Consider the following 18559-nt stretch of genomic DNA (forward strand, 5'->3'; position numbering starts at 1 on the left):
CTGACATTTCCCTTTGCCATTAACCTTCAGACAATATAAAATGACTATTAGATGAGGAAATTAATGATTGACAGCTGGAGTAGAAGTGGCTTTTCATTGGTAAAAGAGCTTGAGCACAAATGGTGATATGTAATGAGATTATACATGTTGTTCATTGGAATAGATTTAGAAAAATCATGGTAAATCTCTTTGCTTTGGGAGAAAAAGATGAAACAGTGGTGTTTTTTTTTTTTTTTTTTTTTGAGACAGAGTCTCACTCTGTCGTCCAGGCTGTAGTGCAGTGGCGCAGTCTCGGCTCACTGCAAGCTCCGCCTCCTGGGTTCACGTCATTCTCCTGCCTCAGCCTCCCGAGTAGCTGGGACTACAGGCGCCTGCCGCCATACCCGGCTAATTTTTTTGTATTTTTAGTAGCGACAGGGTTTCACTGTGTTAGCCAGGATGGTCTCGATCTCCTGACCTCGTGATCCACCCGCCTTGTCCTCCCAAAGTGCTGGGATTACAGGTGTGAGCCACCATGCCCGGCCGAAACAGTTGTTTTAAAATTATGTTTCTTTTACATAGGACTTGGGCTTCTGTTAGGGGTTAAGGAGGGGAAGGCGTCACTTCTAGACTTGCGTCACAGCAGTTTCGTTTTAATATATTTTACAGAGTAGGAGCTCATTGAAATGTATTTTGAAAGGAGAGCTTCTTTTTTTTTTTTTTTTTTTAAAGGGTAGTAAATTGAAGTATACTGGTACAGAGAATTGAAATATGGGAATTTTTCTGCAAGCTTGTTGAGAAATCACTTTTTCTACCAAAGATACCATAGTTTTTCTTCTGGAGTCAACAATAGGGTGACATGGTGTTCCTAAAATCCTACTTCATGCTTTTTAATAAAAGACTTTAGACATGTAATCAAATTCATCTCAGTATAAAGGGCATTTCATTGGGGCTAACTTCATGATACTTTTTCATCTAGTTTTGGAATAAGACGTATGTCTTTATATTCAAGATTTAATACCATGTTTGTTTACTTCACAGGTTATGAGTGCCAGTGAGCCGCCTTAGATAGAAGCATCATCAGCACTTTATTAATGATGGATAGTGAGAATAAACCCGAAAATGACGAGGATGAAAAGATAAACAAAGAAGCACAAGACTTGACAAAACTTTCATCCCATAATGAAGATGGTGGGCCTGTGTCTGATGTGATAACAAGTTTCCCTGAGAATTCTATGGGCAAAAGAGGTTTTTCAGAATCATCGAACTTTGATAGTGTTGTTATAGGAGAAGACAGAAATAAACATGCTTATAAACGTAGGAAATTAGATGAGGCAGAGCCCCTTAAATCTGGAAAGCAAGGTGTTTGTGGATTAGAAACTTCTGAGAGCTCAGTCACAGAAGAGGGTATTGCATTAGATGAAACAGGGAAGGAGACCTTTCTGAGTGACTGCACAGTTGGAGGCACATGTCTCCCAAATGCCCTCTCCCCTTCTCGCAATTTTAGCACTATTGATGTTGTTTCTCTGAAAACAGACACTGAAAAAACATCTGCTCAGGAAATGGTTTCCCTTGATCTGGAAAGAGAATCTCCTTTCCCCCTGAAAGAAATTAGTGTTAGTTGTACCATTGGGAATGTAGATACAGTTCTGAAGTGCAGCATCTGTGGGCATTTGTTTTCTTCTTGCTCTGACTTGGAAAAACATGCTGAGTCTCACATGCAGCAGTCTAAGGAACATACCTGTTGTCACTGCAGCCACAAAGCAGAGAGCAGCTCAGCGCTGCATATGCATATCAAACAAGCACATGGGCCACAGAAGGTCTTTTCTTGTGAGCTTTGTGGTTTTCAGTGTGCAGAAGAAAACCTGTTGAATGCACATTATCTTGGCAAAACACATCTCCGTCGTCAGAACCTGGCTGCTCGTGGAGGATTTGTACAGATCTTAACAAAACAACCTTTTCCTAAAAAATCACGTACAATGGCAACAAAAAATGTTCACTCAAAACCAAGAACTTCTAAACCAATAGCAAAGAATAGTGATTCAAAAGGATTACGAAATGTGGGAAGCACATTTAAAGATTTCAGAGGAAGTATTTCTAAACAAGGTGGTAGTAGCAGTGAGTTTCTTGTTGAAATGATGCCTTCCAGAAATACTTCATCACAGGAAGTGGAGATTGTTGAAGAACATGTTACTTCCCATGGTGTAGCTCAGAATCCTGAAAACCAGAGTAAAAAGCTAGACACCTTAGTAACCTCAGAGGGTCTCTTAGAGAAATTGGAATCTACCAAAAATACCCTTCAGGCAGCACACGGTATCAGCGTAACCTCGAGGCCAAGACCCGAGCGAAATATTCTCGTGTTGGGTAATAGCTTTCGTCGACGAAGCAGCACTTTCACCTTGAAGGGCCAGGCAAAGAAAAGGTTTAATCTTTTAGGAATTAAAAGAGGTACAAGTGAACCTCAGAGGATGTATATGAAACACTTGAGAACACAGATGAAAACACACGATGCAGAGTCAGTGCTGAAACACCTGGAAGCGAGCAGCAGTGTACAGAGAGTGTGTGTGACTACCTCAGAAACCCAGGAGGCGGAGCAGGGCCGGGGGAGTGCCCGTCCTCCGGACTCCGGGCTGGACTCCCTGACAGTGAAGCCAGCTTCTGACTCTCAGACGTTGTGTGCTTGTACAGACTGTGGGCAAGTAGCTACAAATAGGACAGATTTGGAAATCCATGTGAAAAGGTGCCATGCCAGAGAGATGAAATTTTACTGCCATACTTGTGACTTTTCTAGTATGTCAAGAAGGGACTTAGATGAACATTTGCACAGTAACCAGCATCAGCAAACTGCTTCTGTCCTGAGTTGTCAGTGTTGTTCATTTATATCCTTGGATGAAATAAATCTTAGAGACCACATGAAGGAAAAGCACAATATGCATTTTCTTTGCACCCCTTGTAATCTGTTCTTTTTGTCTGAAAAAGATATGGAAGAACACAAAGCCACCGAGAAGCATATTAATTCATTGGTTCAACCAAAGACTTTGCAATCATCTAATAGTGATTTGGTTTTACAGACTTTACCTTTAAGTACTTTAGAATCAGAAAACGCAAAAGAGTCTATGGATGACTCAGGAAAAGCATCTCAGGAAGAACCTGTGAAGTCCAGGGTAAGCCATGGTAATGAAGTGAGGCATTCCAGTAAGCCTCAGTTTCAGTGTAAGAAGTGTTTTTATAAAACAAGATCTTCTACTGTTCTCACGAGACATATAAAGCTTCGGCATGGTCAAGACTATCATTTTCTTTGTAAAGCTTGTAATCTTTATTCATTGAGCAAAGAAGGAATGGAGAAACACATTAAAAGAAGCAAGCATCTTGAAAATGCTAAGAAAAATAATATTGGCTTAAGCTTTGAAGAATGTATTGAAAGGGTATGTATAGGTGCAAATGATAAAAAAGAAGAGTTTGATGTTTCCGGAAATGGAAGGATTGAAGGCCATATAGGTGTGCAATTACAAGAGCATTCCTATCTTGAGAAGTGCATGCTGGCACCTGAGGAACTGTCACAGTCTGGTGGTAGCACCAAAGATGATGAATTAGCTTCAACCACTACTCCAAAGAGAGGGAGACCTAAAGGTAACATCTCACGGACATGTTCACACTGTGGTCTTTTGGCCTCTAGTATTACAAACTTGACTGTTCACATTAGACGAAAACACAGTCACCAGTATAGTTATTTATGCAAAGTGTGTAAGTATTACACTGTAACTAAGGGAGATATGGAACGTCATTGTGCCACCAAGAAACATAAAGGACGGGTAGAAATAGAAGCAAGTGGAAAACACAGTTCAGATATCATTGTTGGCCCTGAAGGGGGTAGCCTTGAAGCTGGTAAAAAGAATGCTGGCTCAGCAGTGACCATGTCAGACGAACATGCTAACAAACCAGCTGAGTCACCCACCTCCGTTTTAGAAAAGCCAGATCGTGGAAACTCAGTTGAAGCCGAAGTTGAAAATGTATTTCATTCTCTAGATGGAGAAGTTAACAGCCATCTTCTTGATAAAAAGGAGCAAATATCTTTAGAGCCAGAGGACTTTGCCCAGCCGGGGGATGTGTACTCCCAGAGAGATGTTACAGACACAGGTGAGAATAAGTGTTTGCACTGTGAGTTTAGTGCTCACTCCTCTGCTTCTCTAGAGCTGCATGTAAAACGGAAACATACAAAAGAGTTTGAGTTTTATTGCATGGCATGTGATTACTACGCGGTGACTCGTCGCGAGATGACCAGGCATGCAGCAACAGAGAAACACAAAATGAAAAGGCAGTCTTATCTCAACTCTGCTAACATAGAAGCCGGTTCTGCAGACATGTCCAAAAACATCATTATGCCTGAAGAAGAGCATCAACAAAATTCTGAGGAATTTCAAATAATTTCAGGTCAACCATCTGATACTCTTAAATCTAGAAATGCTGCAGATTGCTGTATTTTAAATGAGAATACTAATTTAGATATGTCTAAAGTGCTCTGCGCTGCTGACTCTGTAGAAGTTGAGACTGAAGAATCTAATTTCAATGAAGACCATTCCTTTTGTGAGACTTTCCAACAGGCTCCTGTCAAGGATAAAGTTAGGAAACCCGAGGAGATGATGTCCCTTACCGTGTCCTCAAACTATGGCTCTCCAAGCAGATTTCAAAATGAAAATTCAGGAAGCTCTGCCTTAAATTGTGAGACAGCAAAGAAAAACCATGAGATATCGAATGATGCAGGTGAGCTGCGTGTCCATTGTGAGGGTGAAGGAGGAAGCACAGGAGACGGTGGAGGTGTTGTCCCCCACAGACACCTGTGCCCTGCAACGCTCGATGGGGAGCGCTCGGCTGAAAGCCCTGCGCTTGTTGTGACAAGAATAACCAGAGATCAGGGAGATCTGGAGAGCGGGGGTCAGAACAAAGTTGCACGTGGGCATGGTTTGGAAGACTTGAAAGGTGTCCAAGAAGATCCTGTTCTGGAGAATAAGGAAATTCTGATGAATTCACAACATGAAACAGAATTTATTTTGGAGGAAGATGGCCCAGCTTCTGATAGCACAGTTGAAAGTAGTGATGTGTATGAAACTATAATTAGTATTGATGATAAAGGGCAGGCCATGTACAGTTTTGGTCGATTTGACTCCTCCATAATAAGAATAAAGAACCCTGAAGATGGTGAGTTGATAGACCAGTCTGAAGAGGGCTTGATAGCAACGGGAGTGAGAATTAGTGAGCTGCCCTTGAAAGACTGTGCTCAAGGTGTGAAAAAGAAGAAATCTGAGGGCAGCTCCCTTGGTGAGTCGACACGAATTCGCTGTGATGATTGTGGCTTCTTAGCGGATGGACTGAGTGGACTGAACGTTCACATAGCCATGAAGCATCCTACAAAAGAGAAGCACTTCCATTGTTTACTCTGTGGAAAGTCGTTCTATACCGAAAGCAACCTTCACCAGCATCTGGCTAGTGCCGGCCACATGAGAAATGAGCAGGCCAGTGTGGAAGAGCTTCCGGAGGGAGGGGCCACCTTTAAATGTGTCAAGTGCACAGAGCCCTTTGATTCTGAACAGAATTTATTTCTACATATTAAAGGACAGCATGAGGAATTGCTACGGGAGGTGAATAAGTATATAGTGGAAGACACTGAGCAAATCAACCGCGAGAGAGAGGAGAACCAGGGAAACGTCTGCAAGTATTGTGGGAAGATGTGTCGAAGCAGCAACTCGATGGCCTTTCTGGCACACATCCGCACTCATACAGGTATGTCGCTCTGCAGCGAGCCAAGTCAGTGAGGACATGGGGCCATTTGTTCCCATCCAGATACACAGCCCTACCTGTGGCTGCTCATTGGCTTTCCACCCGGTTCACATTTCACTGCTGTGTGCTGCTCTGCTTGTCTGTAATAAGTCATTGTTGACACTTAACATTTTTAAGGGTAATTAAGCCCTAGTGATTTCAAAGGCAGGTTAGTTGACAAGTTTCTTTTAATTTTGTCAAAAAGCCTAGTCCCTCTGATGCGTTTTAAAAACTGCTGTCTGTTGGCGGCTTTTCAGTTGTTTCTGAGTCCTAATTATTTGATTTTCCAAAGTCTATATTAAGTGGCACCTTATAATTTCAGAAGACATGTTAAGTGACTTTTAAGGAATGGAGTAATCAAATTTTCTTACAATATTAGGGATGTAAAAATATTCATCATTAGATATTTTATATCCAAAAGTGTAACTTCCGGGTAACAAGATGCTACCTTTGTGGATCAAAATTAGCCACCACTTTCCGAAGTTAACGTGCTGGGGATCTGGTGTTCCTGGAGGTAGCACCTGATTTAGTCTCTGTGTTCTGTCACAGTTAGTGTTCCATTTTAATGTTTAATTTTAGGTGGAAAGTTTTTTAAAAAACATTTTTTTTGGTGGAAAATGCATAAGCTACTGTTCTAAATTTATGTAAAAATTCACTGCAGTGTTTCTGTAAACCTGCCATACATTCTTTATTTTAAATAGACAGCTTTTCTAAATCATTGTGCTCCGCTTAGACAAGTTCTGTCTCCATGGTTGAATTTATGAGTGGATTTGAATAATAAATTCACATTTCAATGAACATATTTTCATTAAAACTGTAAGGTTTATTTTACTGTACTTTTAAATAATGGCTTATTATTAAAGCTATACTTTAAATTCATACAGTTTTTGAAACTTAGTGCATGGTTACGAGGAAGAAGACAAAAGAGTATGAAGCATTGTTACTAGTTTAGGGTGATTAAAGATAGATAAAAGTTTTTCATTGAAGGAAGTAATGGGGCAACCTGCATAAGATTAATCTAAATAAATACAAACATTGTACTTGCGATCCCAAATATTCTTATGCACTGCAGCCATTTTTGGGGAATAAGTCCAAATGCTTATTTGTCTGCACTGTCAGTATCTCTCTCAGTGCCTTGTTGCAGCTTTCTTTCTGAAATGATACAGTTTTAGGAATAAGACTTGTTCACATGCACAGAAAATATGTACTTTCTTAATATGCCCTCTTAAGGCAGATAAAACTGAATAAAACTAAGAGGAAGATGCTAATGGAACTCTTTTTAGAATTCTTTATGCAACTGTCTGGTCAAGACATGTTGCTTATAATTGATGTGTCCATTACTTGAATTCTCTTGTAATTATAGTCAATAAGTCTTGTAAATGTGTTAAAGCTCACTAAAAGCATACAAATTCAAGAACAGAGTAAGGCTAATAATTTAAAATAATCAATGTAGGCATTTCAGCACTTAATTTCCCTTGTGTGTTGATAGCTGATCATTCTTAATCCATTAAGATTTATTTAGTCGTTTACAATGCAAAATAGGTTTGCACTGGTCACTTGTGCCATTTGAAAATGTCCACCAGGTTAAGTGCAGAATGTAGTCCATTAGTCTTCCTTGACTGTATGTATTAATTGCATTTAAAATCAAGTTAATGTGGATGTGAAAGTGAGGTAACTATCAATATGTGACAAAGTAACCCTACTTATATAAGTTACATCATTGATTGTAACATTTAGTAAAAGTTAGCATAGCTTTTTTTTTTAAACATCTTGTGTTGGTCTTATCAGGAAGTACATTTTTATTGTGCTTTGAAGCACTACCAAGAGCCCTGTTCCTGAGGACACAATACGAGTCTACCGTTTCAATTTTGCAAGTCATTTTTTGGGGAAGTTGGTCTCCAGGTTTTAATTCAGGGTTTTTTTCTTGGAGCATCTTAAAATGAATCGCTTTTCACATACTTTGCTTATGTCCATAAAATAGTAATGCAGAGACTGTTATTAATGGTTAACTGGAAAAGAGCTTACTCTTCCAATCCCTGTTTTCATATTTTGTGATTTACTATATGTTTTATATAACCTTTTCTTCCCATCCTTAGCAGGATAAAAGCAGCACTATAAGAAATAAATGAGTTTTGGTTATCAAGCATTGTAGGAAAAAGGATCCTAGAGTCTCCCCGTGTGCATGCTACTATGAAGCAATCAACATTACCAGAAAGGGCAGTCTTCCCTTTCACATTACATTAGCAGGACTGAAAAACTTCATTTTCATCTCTCCCGCATTGGTCTGTCAAAGCTTTTATTTCATGTAACATGGGCTACTGTTAAGTACCATATTGTCTGAAGCCATTCGTTTTATGTTTAGAGTGCTTGCCATCTCAAAATGTTCCAGGGAGATAGGGAGTGTGTGACTTCACTAAGAAATTCTGAAGTTAGGGCTGGTAGTGTTTGTAGCTCAATACATGACAAAGGACAGACAGCTCAGTAGGAGAGTTAATCTGTAGACTTTAAGCACAGTGACCACAAAAACTTAACATTGTTCACTGCTTCATCTGTGTCCCACATTAGTTGACTCTTGGTATGTCTTGATGAGTGAATAAATGAATGAGCAGATAAATGAATGAATGAAGTGTTTGAATGTTTAGGGAGGATTGTAGAATGTTGGCTCTAGTTAGATGATGGGTAATATACGACTTCCTTCATTCCTTTAAGATGTAAAGGCTTTCATTTGGTATTTTCTCTTTAATGCTAATGGCACATCTATGTATGCATAGCAATTAGTAATGACTGATGGTTGAGGAGCCCCTGTAGGCCTGAGTGAAGCCCTGGATTTTAAAGTCTTTGAAATTCTTTCCATAAAGTAATAAGGTACCACAAAGATAGAGAACCTCTTTAGTTTTTTCCTTTGAAAAAACCTTATGGACGAAATGAAAACCAAAAAACCTACTGAGGATAATGCTGTTCCAAATGAAAACCAAAAAACCTACTGAGGATAATGCTGTTCCAAGGAATGGAACTGTTGCAAATAATATTGGTTTTTAATAATCAAAATGTACCTGAGAGAAATATTTAGAGATCTGCAATTTTACAATTTTGTCTTATAAACACTATGCCTGCATTCATTTCGGAAAGTGCATAGCAAACTTAAAAACGGAAATGTTATTAGTTAGGAATAAAGGAAAAAAGGGCCCTTGTTTTTTTTTAATGTGGAGAAGTATTACCTCTGCTAGTATTTGAATTTTTATGCCACAGAAAGGAGATGTTAACACAGTCTACTCTGAATATAAGATGTGAAGAATAGTCAAGGCCTCCATGATCCTGGGTGAAGCAGTCAACAAAATAACTCATTTATGTATTGTCAGCATGCTGTGCTGTGATCGCTGAGACCTGCAGAAACTAGAGTTTTCCACAAAGGAGCCATGGACAGTAAATTGAACACACCAGAGACCCCATGTCCATTTCTCTGTGGCATCTGTGCCACAGGAGGAGGAGCTAGTCACATGGCAGGTGCTGTGTGAGCAAAATGAAAACTCAAACCTATGAGACCTTTTACATCCATTCACCAAAATTGTAATACAAATATTGGGAGAGGTTGATCTTCTTTGTTTCGAGTCTTGATATTATTGTTACTTAATAATGTCCTAATTACCCTATTATCTTTAGAGCATTTAAAGTGTTGGTAAATGGGTTCTTCACACACTTTACAAAAGTTCCATTATAGAATTCTATGTCTTAGTGAAATGTTCAAAGTAGTGATAGGCTTGGTTTTATCAGAATCATTTAAATAAACTATTTTCTAATGTGACTGATAGAATGTGATTGCTGTAAGCTGCAGTCTCAACCTGCTTTTGACATTTAAACATATAAACCTGACTAGATATAACCATTCAGGTGCTAAATATATTTTACATCTACTTCTAACAGCAGAAATGGAAATATTAAGAGATCTGGCTTCATTGTCATTGAACTGTGAAATATTCAACCTTGTCTGCCGGTGCTTAGTACTGTTGACTTTTTTATTTCTGTTGGAAGATTAAAATTAAATGCTTCACTTTTTTTGTCAGCTTTTGGGAATTAAATTGAAATTTAAGACTCTAAAATTTTTTACTGAGTGCTTCAATTTCAACGAAGTATTCTTGGAGGATTTTTTTTTTTTTTTTTTTTTTACAAGGACACTGCACAAGGTTCACTGATCAAATATGATTTATTACAATTTTTTTAATTTGAGCTCTTTTTGTATATTTATTAAAGTTCACATATTTCATGTTCTATCTAACTATAGTAGAGGGAGTATTTCACCATATAAGTACTGAATATGATATGAAAAATCAGGAAACATACTGTACTGATTTTAAACCGGTTTTTACAATTTTGATTTATTTGAAGATGTATTGGTTAGAAAGTTTGGAAATGGTGTATATATTTTATATCTTAAGAGTGTTATTTCTCATTAATGTGGATGATTATCTGTTAATATGTTTCAGTTTCAATCTTATCTATTACTGACACTAAGTGTGTAGACTTTGAAATAGTCTTATTTTCTCATTTTTGAGTATAGTTTAATCTTTATGAAATGACTTAACAAATTTTGTATGCTTTTTGTGTTGAAATATTTGTTCTTGAAATTAATAACCAAAATGTCAGTTCTTCCAGTTTGTTTAATCATCATTGATTTTGGACTATAAAAATGACCATAAAAGCACAAAAATTTATCTACTGTATATTTATAAATTGTGTTATTAGAAATATAGATAATAATTTGGGACAAATGCCAGGAAAAAACCTGAAATATACCATTGTTTTAATGTGAGTAAATTCAAAGCCGGAGAAATATGAGGAAACAAGGAGGTGGCCACAGAGAAATGTATTTGATGATAAATATGCTTTTAAAAATATCAGCGGCCCTGTGTGCATTTATGTTTTAAAAATGTTCCCTTTGAAGTGTTGAGTGACTTTAAGATGTATTTTTGTGAATTATAAGAAAAATATTTAAAATTATGTAGCTCATCTCATCTACTTAGTACTGCTCAGCAGTCTCACTTTTGAGTTTGAATCTTAGGATTGTTAGTGGAAGTTAGGAAGACTCACTGAAACAAAGTCTTCAGAGTAAAATAATTATGGAATCAGGTCTATTCAAGTTATAAATGAATGCAAGTATTCCATTTTGGGTACAGAAATTCTTAATTAGGTTAAAGGTATGATTTAAGATTTAGTCCTTTTTTCTAAGCTATTGGTGATGTATTATTCAAAATCAAATCATATTTTATGTTAAATTTACTCAGGATCAAAACCATTCAAGTGCAAGATATGCCATTTTGCAACAGCTCAGCTTGGAGATGCCAGAAACCATGTGAAAAGGCACCTTGGGATGAGGGAATACAAGTGTCATGTCTGTGGGTGAGTAAATTGAAGCCATCTCTGCTGCGTGAACCAGGAAGCATGCGCAAGATAGCCATTGTTTCGGAATTCAAAACCGATAGGAGTAAGAGTGGCTAAAATTATGCATGCGTACCCTCCTTTCCATTGTTATGGTAAATTCCTTAAATACAGTTATGACATTCTTCTCCCACTTCTAATCCTGTACTGAAGATGAGCAATTTTATGGGCTACAAGGTCAATTTGAACCTGTAATCTGTAAATTGACTAAATTATAGGATGTTCATTCACATTGCCAGAGAGAACTATAAATTCCACTTAAAGACATAAAAAAATAGATAATATAGCTTTAGGAATGTATATGTATGTTTTTTTTTCTTTTGCTGTACTGCTTTAATTTTTATCACATTAGTAGCTCTTTGGATCCATTGGACTTATTCTGTAAGGAAAACAACAAAAGATTTAATTTCAGATGGCTGGTTACTGATTATTACAGGGATGATGCTGAATAAAACTGTTGTTATGCATTTTTATGTAACTTTATTTCAAAACTTATTTCCTTTTTTAGTTAATGGTTCTTTCTCTGAAGAATCATGTACAATGTTTAAGTGTTATTCACATGTGTTGCATTTAATAGAAAGTGCTAAGGTGCCTTAATGCAAAACTGATTAATTTAGCAGAAATGTTTAAAAGGTTTTAAAATGCTAGATCATATATGGTATAACATAGGACATTCAGAGGTGGGTTTTAATACCCTACTTCTGATTAAAAGTCTATTTTAATGCTGTTATGCTAGAGAAATTAATAAGTGCGTCATATAAAAATTCTTCATGTGAAACCTGAGAAACTTGCAGTTCTTATGGCTAATTCACAAAATACCACAGGCTCAATTACATTATGCAATGTGCATGTATTATATTAGGTTTATTTTTTTAGTAGATGGTTCTGCTGATTGATGGTACCATGTAAATACGTTTTATGTCAAAAACAAGCTCTGTTATTTGTTGGACAGTACATTTCATCCCAGGATGCAGTTGTATATTTTGATCCTTAGGATAGTTTTACAAATACCTTTGCAAGCACTTTTATGAACCATGGTCTGTGATATATTCATTGGCGGAAATGATGGTTCAGTGACTTGCAGCTAAAGTAAATGAAGATGACCCTTTGCCCTAAAGTCCCCTGAAGATCAGTGGGAGAATGAGTTTTGTTACTACTGATTTTAGCTGCGAGGGTCAAGTGTCAAATGGTTCATTTTAATTGCTGTAGGTCTTGGAAGTTTAAAAGATATCTCATTTATTGTTTTTACCATATGAGTTATAGGAAAGAAGAAGGCACTGACTCCAGTGAAAATTTGCTATTAGGTGGCAGTAAGCAGTGTTTCTCTCATTTCTGAGAAATAAGTAAACAATTTTTGCATACTCTGTCAATAGAGATCTAATTCCATTTATTTTTTAATTAGGGTTACTAAGACCCTGGGAAGAGAAGAGAAAGCTTTTCACAGAACAGTTTCTAATGTGTCTGGTATCAAAAAGAATACACAATTGATTGGTATTAGTTGTATAATTTGAACAGTGCCCACCCTGCTCGCTAACTGCTTACTGCATACAACTGAAATATTGTATGAGTAGTTCATATATTCGATCCTGGAGATACAGAATTGTAAATGATTATACATATATCGAGTTTTATACTGCCTTCAGAGAGAGAGCTACGTGTATGTGTGCGTATGTAGAACAAGCATTCTAGAGTCCAGAATTGTATTTCTTAGAATTATGACAGCCATTGAATTTCATCAGACTAGGAAATAATAGTTCTCTTTATATTTTTACAATGAAATTTGATTTAAAAGTTAGGTAGCAATAATTTTAAGTGATGCTGAAAGTTCTGAAGAATTGCAGTAAACTGAAGAATACTTATTGATCTTTGTAGTTGGAACAGAATGGTAGTGAATTAGGAACCCTTCAATGTTGCAGAAAAAGTATCATAGGTTGTTCCGTATTTCATGTGTTTCAAAGGGATAGGGCAGCGTGTAGGTTAAAAATTAAAGTGAAAAACATAAAAAAGTGCAAGGATTGGTTATCAGATTACTGGCACTAGAGAGTATTTGTACATTAACATCACTGACAAAGTCAATTCATTATCATTGATGGCTAAATAATCTTAGAAATGCTCAGTGGACCTATTAGTTCTTGAACATAAGCAGCTCATGCTGCATTTCTTCATTAGCTTTAATTGCTATAAATTTTACCTTTTACAAAATCATGCTTTAAAAGGTGAAGCAATCTTTCAGGAACATTAACTCTATAATTTTGTCACAAACAGAAGGTCCTGCATTTTGTTTTCTTTTCCTTAGTAGTTAATATCTTAGTCTCTGCCTTTTAGAATTTTCTTAATGATCTCTTCATTATTTGAGTTTTAAGGAGTTATTTCTCAAATAGTCTTGATTAATAATATAAAAAAATTGGTCATTCACATTTTTAAAGTGAAATTATTACTTAGAATACTGTACTCTTTTTCTTAGTAACCTCTTAGTTTTCTTGAAGAAGAAAACTAATATTTTATGGTGAAAATGATGGAAACAAGAAACAGTATTGAGCTCAATATTAATATCTCAGATTATTTGTAATTGACCTCTTTTTCAGATCTTTATATCAGATGATTTTGGATCCTCATCAACTGCACGTTTTGTGCTTTTCATTAACACGTAGTTTTAGGGTTGTGACAAAAACTGCCTTTTAAACTCTTTTGTAAGTTGTCTGAATCTAGACTGATTTTCTTTGAATCTTCAGGATCAGTTTTAAGATACCATTACCCGCTTTTGCCCTGCCCCATTGGCAAATCTTAACTACTGTATATCTTGGGTTTCAGTTAGTTTGACAGAAGAAGCTGAATGTATTAGATGCCTAATTCCTATTAGGTCATTAGGATTAAGAATTCAGAATTTAAGTTTTGTGTACTCAAGGTTTACCTGCTCATGTCATGGTAAAAATTTCAAAAATGTGTTGCTTTGTACATCATGTTTTAAGTACATGTTATGGATAACTTCACGTTAAGAGCCATTTATTTTACTTTCACTTTTGGGGGAACCTTTTTTTTTTTTTTTTAAAGTTGAGTTTCCTTGTTAAAAATATCCAAATGTGATCGAGAGAGGAATTTTATAGAATATAGGTATGTTTATATTTAGGCACTTGATGGACAGTTAACATGAAAATATGTTATGACTCTGACATAGGGCTTAGTGGGAGAGAAAGTAAGAAATAATAGAAACTATACCTATTTTTTATAGTTAATGCTTTTATTTAATAATTTTGTGTTTAGAAAATAGGCCAAATGCGTATTTTTATTACATCCATGATCTTTACCTTTATTTCTTTCAGTAGTCAAAAACATAAAAATCTCGATGACTTAAAAAAGTTATTTTAGGCACCATGTCTTGTTAAATTCTTTTAAGTTTATTTTATTCTCTATGTACATATAAGGTAGTATACCTGGTACTCTAAATAATATTTATGCAGTGCATTGTGGTCTAATAAATAGCCTTGATTAACTTTTATCTCACTTGTTGATGTCCATAGCTTTGTGGATTGCTTACCGTATGCTTATTATCCCCATTTTACTGATGGGAAACTTAATATTCAAAATGTTTTTAGTGATGAACTTAAATTATTCGACTAGTAGTGGTAGACCACTCTTTCTTCCTTTTAACTATTTCTTTTCTTTATTTCTCCGCTTTTTGTAATACCTGTTTTTGTTCCTGACTTAACTTTAGTTTGTACTTTTTTTTTCTCTCTAGGTTGTTTTCACTAACGTGTAGGAAATGTAACTTATCTACTTTCTCCTACCATCCACTTTTATTTTCTGCTTTTGCCCACATTTACATTTTTTTTAAAAATTGCTTACACATTGCTTTACTTTCATATTCTGATATTGTCTCTCTCTCTCTCTACCCAGCACTTTCCCTGTTTTATATTTCCCACTTATAAGTGTTGTTTTAAATAATTTTATTTTTTCCCACTCATTAATGTGTTGATAATTTATTGCATTTACTTGAGGGTTACCAACTAAACATATTTGTATAATAGCAGGAGGTAAGTGTCTAAAAGTATAAAGATTATATCATCTCATTAAGATGAGAGGGATATAATTGATAAACTAGGGTTATTGTTTTTGTTTTGCAGTATTAGTTTTTTTTTTAAAGAGTTGTAGAAAACTAATAATTGGCCTGTGATTTCAATAAACCTAAGAAATGATAACCAAGTTTGATACGCCATTATTGAGAAGCGCAGACCCTAGTGTGCATGATTTAGGAGTTGCATTGTTTACTGATTGATTGACCCAGTCTTGATTCTTGTGTGTGGAGTTAAATAGTTGAAATGAATTTACCTAATCAGGAGAGAATAAGGGCATTTTCTAAATCTGTCACATCTGGATTCATGAAAAGATTCCAGACATTTTAAAATTGTATATTAATGTGCTTATGAACTGTTTATTCCTAGTTGGTTTAAGAAACCTTAAATAGAAAGTTACTAATGCAGTAAAACTCTTTGTGTGTGTGTGTGTGTGTGTGTGTGTGTGTGTGGCATTACCTAGTTTTTGTGCATTAGAAGGGATCTCTATGTAGATGATTATAATGTCACTTTCTGACCTTTGCAGCTTGAATAATTGTAAATCATTGCTTCATAACGTGTCAGAGAATGTCTGTACTAGGCAATTAAATGGCAGAATATAATAGACCAAATTATTGCCTGTCATGTTTTCAACAACACAGTTAGTATTTGAGTTACACTTAATCATTACGTGCATTAGCAACTTCATTGGAATCCAGCTTCAGGCTGAGCATGAAATACATTACATTATTTAAACCTCTAATGGTACAAGTCATTTATTTGTGTTGAAGTGTACAACATGCAGAGTTTCATAAAGCAAGGAACACTTGAGAGCTTAATTTATCCAAATCAAAGTCTAAATGCAGATAAACACAAGTGGCAAAAATTAGTAATTTTTATAGGCTGGAAATATTTAAAAATACATGGTTGTGGGTAATTGTAGGCAGCAGGAATAAATTAAAATCACTATTTTTAGTCTGCTGTGAGAACTAAAGCTGTGTATACCTAAATCATTAAAAGCACCATGGAATTGCATTTTTAGCTGAACAATTAGTTACACCCATCATATCTACAGATATATCCAAATAAAATAAGTATTTGGTTTAGCTGGTTGTTTTGGTTAAAGAGATATAGATAGGAAATGTTTATTCTATAACGTGGCATGAATTATGCTTATAACAGTATAAAGTGCAACATCTCTCAGTTTTGTAAAAAATGTTTAGATTAACATTAAAATGCTCTCTCATTATAAATGGTACATTATATATTTTATCCATATAATATTTTAATATTTTTTGTTGAATATTTTTGTCTTTAGCTTGAAATTTTAAAAATGCTATGTAACGATTGCTGTCTCTCTACCTCAGTTAGGAACAAAAAATTAACATTATTTGTGTATTCCTCTGATGTTAGAATCTTCGAGATACCTTTTACGTAGTGAATGAACATTTACGATTTTTAAAACTATACGAATGACTTTATTATGGGAAAGCCTAAGAGTGATCTTGGTTATAATATTCACATATAAAACTTGTTTTCTCAGATATCATCCTCGTGTATTTTCCAGTGAACTGTTTGGTGAAGCCGGGAGAGTGCTGGGGTGTTAGGACAGCAGAGTGGAAACTGAGGCAGCCCCCAGCTCCTCCTCACAGGGGAAGGACAGCTCTTGTCTCCATTATATCCTGGTTTATTTTTCTGTGGTCGTGGTTTTTAAAATTTTTGCCACAGAAGGGTGGGGTCACAGATGTATTCCATGGCCAGTAAGTATGATCAACCTAGAACAAAATAGAAATCAACTAAATATTATCATTTCTTGGTGTAGTAGTTGAAAACATTGGCTTCTGTGTCTAAAGTCTTTTCCAGTGAAACAATCATGTTCTAGTGACTTAACTCGTTGCTGCTGCTTCTTTTTTTTTTTTTTTTTTTTTTAAAGTGGCTTCCTTGTGATTTTAAAATGCTATTGTGATGGCTAGATGTGGTGGCTCATGCCTGTAATCCCAGCACTTCGGGAGGCTGAGATGGGAGAATCGCTTGAGCCCAGGAATTTGAGATCAGCCTGAGCAACATAGGGAGAACCTGTCTTTACAAAAAATAAAAATAATTAGCTGTGCGTGGTAGTGCATTTCTGTAGTTCCAGCTATTTGAGGGGCTGCAGACAGAAGCTCTTCTGAACCCAGGAGTTTGAGGCTACAGTGAGCTATGATGTTGCCACTGCACTCCAGCCTGGGCAACAGAGCGGGACCCTGTCTCTAAAAAAAAATCTTCTTGTAGAGTCTCAGGATTCTTTAACCTTCCTGATCCCCACAGTAGAATATAGGTGGGTAGCCATTCTCCTGATTTCCTTTGCCTGTTCCGTAATTTTTTTTCTTGTTAACCTTCCTCTCCCTGTTCTGTTTCTTACAGTCCTTTACTTTGTGGGTGCTTTTGCTGTTTCTTTTGCACAAGAACTGGATGAGAAGGAGGTATGAGAAATGTAGATAGAAGGGAAGCATAACTGCTGATTTATTATTTGTTTATTATTTCTCATTTGGCAGATTCTTGTGTTTTCTTTTTTTTTTGTGGGCATGGTGACAAGGTGGTGCCCGGGCTGTCTGTGTTGCGGAAGCCACTCTAGGAGAAGGAGCAAGACTGAGTGAGAACACAAGGCTGGGAGGATGAGCTCTGCTGAGGAGCAGAAGGAAAATCTTTTCTCACAGGAGGGTTATCTTTGAGTTGGGTCTTAAAGGATGAGGGGCCATTCACAAGGCACATTTGTACGTTTTTAACAGAGTGAACACGAGGGGAAGTAGAGATTTGGAAGAGCACTGCAGGCAATTTCTGCAGTGTATGTGACTAACTGGGGGAAGTTAGGATTAAACAAACATCTGTTGAATGTCAGTATATGCCAGCACTGTGTTAGTCTTTAGGGTTAAAAAGGTCAAAACAACACCTGCCTCAAATGGAGAAAGCTCAGGTCAAGAAATGCCAGGTCTCCCTAGCTGCTTCAGAAAACACTTCCTTGGGCTAGTAACATTTGATACGCAGCAAGTGGAAGTTAGGCAGATTAGCAGGGGCAGCCCATTCCAGGCAGGGGTTGCAGCAGGATCAACCGTGGCGTGTGGGATGTGCACGAACTACAGGGCAGTCAAGACTTCTGGAGGCTGGATTGTGAAGCCAGGTGGACAGTTCTAGGGACAATTGGGTGAGGTGGGCAGGAGTCAGGTCACAGAGCTGGGCCATGCTGAGGTGTTGAATGCTGGCCTTTCCCTCTGCTTTCCATCACTCGTTTTTTCACTTGTCTTTCT

At 36.6% G+C, this 18559-nt stretch overlaps 1 protein-coding gene across 1 annotated transcript in view; it reads left to right on the forward strand.

Annotated features, from left to right (window-relative positions):
- The window catches only part of ZNF407 (zinc finger protein 407), a 466126-nt gene that overhangs the window by 31291 nt on the left and 416276 nt on the right, over positions 1-18559 (forward strand). The window contains exons 2-3 of the mRNA XM_054460449.2: positions 1021-5757; positions 11073-11187. Coding sequence (XP_054316424.2) covers positions 1074-5757; positions 11073-11187 — 4799 coding nt within the window. The 5' untranslated portion in view covers positions 1021-1073. The remainder of the gene's footprint in view (positions 1-1020; positions 5758-11072; positions 11188-18559) is intronic.

The sequence above is a fragment of the Pongo pygmaeus genome, chromosome 17 (assembly GCF_028885625.2).
Source record: "Pongo pygmaeus isolate AG05252 chromosome 17, NHGRI_mPonPyg2-v2.0_pri, whole genome shotgun sequence".
Classification (NCBI taxonomy): Eukaryota; Metazoa; Chordata; class Mammalia; order Primates; family Hominidae; genus Pongo; species Pongo pygmaeus.